General features: G+C 46.7%; 1 protein-coding gene across 1 annotated transcript in view; it reads left to right on the top strand.

The window, feature by feature from the left end:
• The window catches only part of Slc2a3 (solute carrier family 2 member 3), a 14,766-nt gene that overhangs the window by 4,128 nt on the left and 6,962 nt on the right, over positions 1–3,676 (top strand). Inside the window, exons 4-6 of the mRNA XM_021164170.2 lie at positions 1,143–1,383; positions 1,691–1,853; positions 2,970–3,157. Of these exons, the coding sequence (XP_021019829.2) occupies positions 1,143–1,383; positions 1,691–1,853; positions 2,970–3,157 (592 nt within the window). The remainder of the gene's footprint in view (positions 1–1,142; positions 1,384–1,690; positions 1,854–2,969; positions 3,158–3,676) is intronic.

Genomic DNA, 3,676 nt, shown 5'->3' with positions numbered 1-3,676 from the left:
TGTCTCATGACTCAGACTCCAGTGACTTTTTCCCTTTAGACAAAGAACCTCACTAAAGAAGAGAATGGAAGAGGAGGTGTTTTGGGGTTTGTTTGTTTGTTTGTTTGTTTTCATTTGTTTGTTTTGTTTTGGGGGGGGTGTTTTTGTTAAGACAAGGTTTTTTTTTGTAGCCATAGCTGTCCTTATACCAGGCTGGCCTTGAACTCAGAGATCAATCTGCCTCTGACTCAGGAGTGCTGGGACCACAACTTGTTGTAACTTTTTAAATTTTAACTTAAGAGTTTTAAATTATTTTTTCCCCTCTTAATGGTACTTGTGCATCTTGGCTGCACACTCAGGAATCCCAGTGATACCTCCTACTCTGAGACAATTAAGTGGGTCTCTCGGGGATGGGAACTATGTGTCGACATTTTTCCCAGCTCCCTTTATAATTTATTGGTCTATTTGAGCAAAGAATCTCACAGGTCCGCTGGGCNTGGTGGTGCTCAGGAGGCCAAGCAGGTGGATCTGGGTTTCCCAAGCCCCTCAGCCACTGAAGGTTCTCATGGCTAGTCTTTTCTGTCTCAGCTGTGTCAGTGGCTCTGCTGCCAGCTTAGCTTATAAAGCATTAGTCACATCAGTTTCAGTACTAATTAGTACTAACTAGCCCTTAACTACTTGACACAGAGCCGGTGTTGCCTACCTTTTGAGGATTCAGGAAACTTAAAAAAAAAAATGTCCCAAATATCCGACCGTCTTTGCAGTATGAGTTCTATAATGAAATGTGATAAAATGGGGCTGGCACTGTAGCTCAGTACGGAGAAGCCTATGTCATGAAGCCGATGGCCTGAGGTGTGTAAGTCCTTGGGATCCACATAAAGGTGGAAAGAGAACCAACTCCAGCCAGCCACAAAGTTGTCCTCTGAATTCCACATGTACCCCATGGCACACTGGCACCTGGACACTCAAACACAAACACAGTACAGAATAAAAAGAAATCCTAAGGTATAGCAAAGTGGTGAGGAGGGTCCCTCAAGTCCACAAGACCACAGCAGCAAAAAGGAAAGAGATTTATATCTATGGAGGTCAGAAGAGCAGAGGGATGAGGAGAGACAGACAGGGTATCTCTCTCGTTACTAACCACTTTGTCTTTAACCTTGCAGACGCAACTCTATGCTTCTAGTCAACTTGCTGGCCATCATTGCGGGCTGCCTTATGGGATTCGCCAAGATAGCGGAGTCTGTTGAAATGCTGATCCTGGGCCGCTTAATCATTGGCATTTTCTGTGGACTGTGCACAGGCTTTGTGCCTATGTACATTGGAGAGGTGTCTCCCACTGCCCTTCGGGGTGCATTTGGCACACTAAACCAGCTGGGCATCGTTGTTGGGATTCTGGTAGCTCAGGTACCCTTACAGTTTTATGTGTTTAATGGACGCTAGCTAGCTCTGTGCTCCATGAATGAACTGACATACGTGAAGCACTCTATCTAGATCTGGCATGTATTCAATTGTGTATTTATATGTACATGTTTCAGATATTACTGTAGTTCATACGGTACCTAATGATACAGGCAGGGCCCAGAAAGAAATAGAAACAATTTGTTTTCTCTTTCTTATTTATGGTAAAAGGATACATGATTTTTTTTTTAATAGTGCATTTATGGCATAGAAATACAATTGAGGTTAAACATTCTCTTTGTCTGCATCTAAGATCTTTGGTTTGGACTTTATCCTGGGCTCTGAAGACCTGTGGCCTGGGCTCCTTGGCTTAACCATCATTCCGGCTATCCTGCAAAGCGCAGCCCTTCCATTTTGCCCTGAGAGTCCGAGATTCTTGCTCATTAACAAAAAGGAGGAAGAGCAAGCTACGGAGAGTAAGTGCTGCTTGTTTGTCGCCTCCGGAGTGTGGTTCTGTGCGTGGTTAAGGGTGAGGACATTGGGTGGGTTTCTTGTAGCCCCCCCCCCTTGCCTGGATCTCCATGTGCAGGAATTGTTTTCTGATAGTGGACTTTTGCTGACCTGGGCAGCTCTGTGTCTGGGAGGCCAGNGATCTGCGGACCTGAAAGGATGGGTGGACTATAGTCCAATGCTGTGCACAGCCTTACTTCAGTTTCAGTGTGTGTACCTTATATACACGGATGTGACAAAGAAGGTCGTTTGAGTTCAGACGAACATGGAAATGAACACCAGTGAGCGCATACTAAATATTAACCTAACAGCACAGCCCTTTCTCAGAGCTTTCTCAGGACAGACCAACTTAAACACAATTGCCTGGCGCGTACTATAGATGATATCTGGGAAAGCATGAAAGCGAGGCAGGAGGCCATGTCCAGATGCAGGGCAGGCTCACTGACCAGAGTGGGTTCTATAGCTGTGTTCTGACAGCCAACAAGAATAAGCATGCCTTATAAATTGAATGTAAATGTTTGCATCGGAGGCACAAAAATCACATCCAGGAACAATCCAGGGAACAAAATGCACTTGAGGTAAAAGGCCCTCTCCCCCCTCCCCCTGTCCCCCTCCATTCCTTCTCACAGTTCCCCAAGGCATTGTTGACCTTGGTCATTCTTTTTTTTTTTTTTTTTTAATTTTCTTGGCTTGGTATGTAGGTACACATCTTTTTTTTTTCCTCAGATTTATTTATTATTATATATAAGTACACCATAGCTGTCTTCAAATACACCAGAAGAGGGCATCAGATCTTATTATGGGTGATTGTGAGCCACCGTGTGGTTGCTGGGATTTGAACTCAGGACCTTTGGAAGAGCAGTCAGTGCTCTTATCTGCTGAGTCATCTCTCTAGCCCCCTTGGTCATTCTTTTGACCATGTTCTGACCCTGCTGTCTGAGTCAGGACCTGAGACTGAAGTAGGAAGACTAGTAAAGATGGATGGATGTTCTAGGTGCCTGCTGCTGCCTGGCAGGAAACAGTTTTGTGGCAGGGGTTGGGGACATATGCAGTATCTGTATTCTTTTTGCCTCTTTCCGCAGTCCTGCAGCGGTTGTGGGGCACCCCGGACGTGGTCCAGGAGATCCAGGAGATGAAGGATGAGAGTGTTCGGATGTCACAGGAGAAGCAGGTGACCGTGCTGGAACTCTTCAGGTCACCCAACTACTTCCAGCCGCTTCTCATCTCCGTTGTCCTCCAGCTGTCTCAGCAGCTCTCCGGGATCAATGCTGTGAGTATCTGTCTGCCGTGGGCCCCGCCCGGAGGTGCCCACGCCCAGCTATAGTTTCCCGAAATTGCTCGCTCTTGTTGGCAGGTTGTCATGTGTCTGTAGAATGTAGTTAACTCCAGACGCTGGAACAGGAGGGTCATTCACTAGTACCCAGGAATGTGAGGTCAGCAGCAGGAGGAGTAATGGCAGCAGTAGCAACAGCAATGGGACAAGCCCCAAGGCAATAGAAAAAGCCAGAAGTAGTGCGGTCCATGTCTGTAATGTCAGCTCAAGACAGGAGGAACACCCAAATTTGANGCCAGCCAGGGCTTAAAAAAAATAAGTTGGCAGGGTGCTCTCCTAGCGCACATGAAGCCCTTTGGAAAATCAGGTGGGGACCCATGGCTGCAATNCCGGTACTCGGCACTCGGGAGGTAGGGGCAGGCAGATGAGGGATTCAAGATCACTCTTAAATATATATTGAGTTGAGGACCAGCCTTGGCTACATGAGACCCTCTCCAAGGAAAGGGGTGGGGGGGG

The sequence above is a fragment of the Mus caroli genome, chromosome 6, assembly GCF_900094665.2.
Source record: "Mus caroli chromosome 6, CAROLI_EIJ_v1.1, whole genome shotgun sequence".
In the NCBI taxonomy this organism is placed as follows: domain Eukaryota; kingdom Metazoa; phylum Chordata; class Mammalia; order Rodentia; family Muridae; genus Mus; species Mus caroli.
Note: the sequence above shows the minus strand (reverse complement) of the source record. Positions and strands in the feature narration are given on the sequence as shown.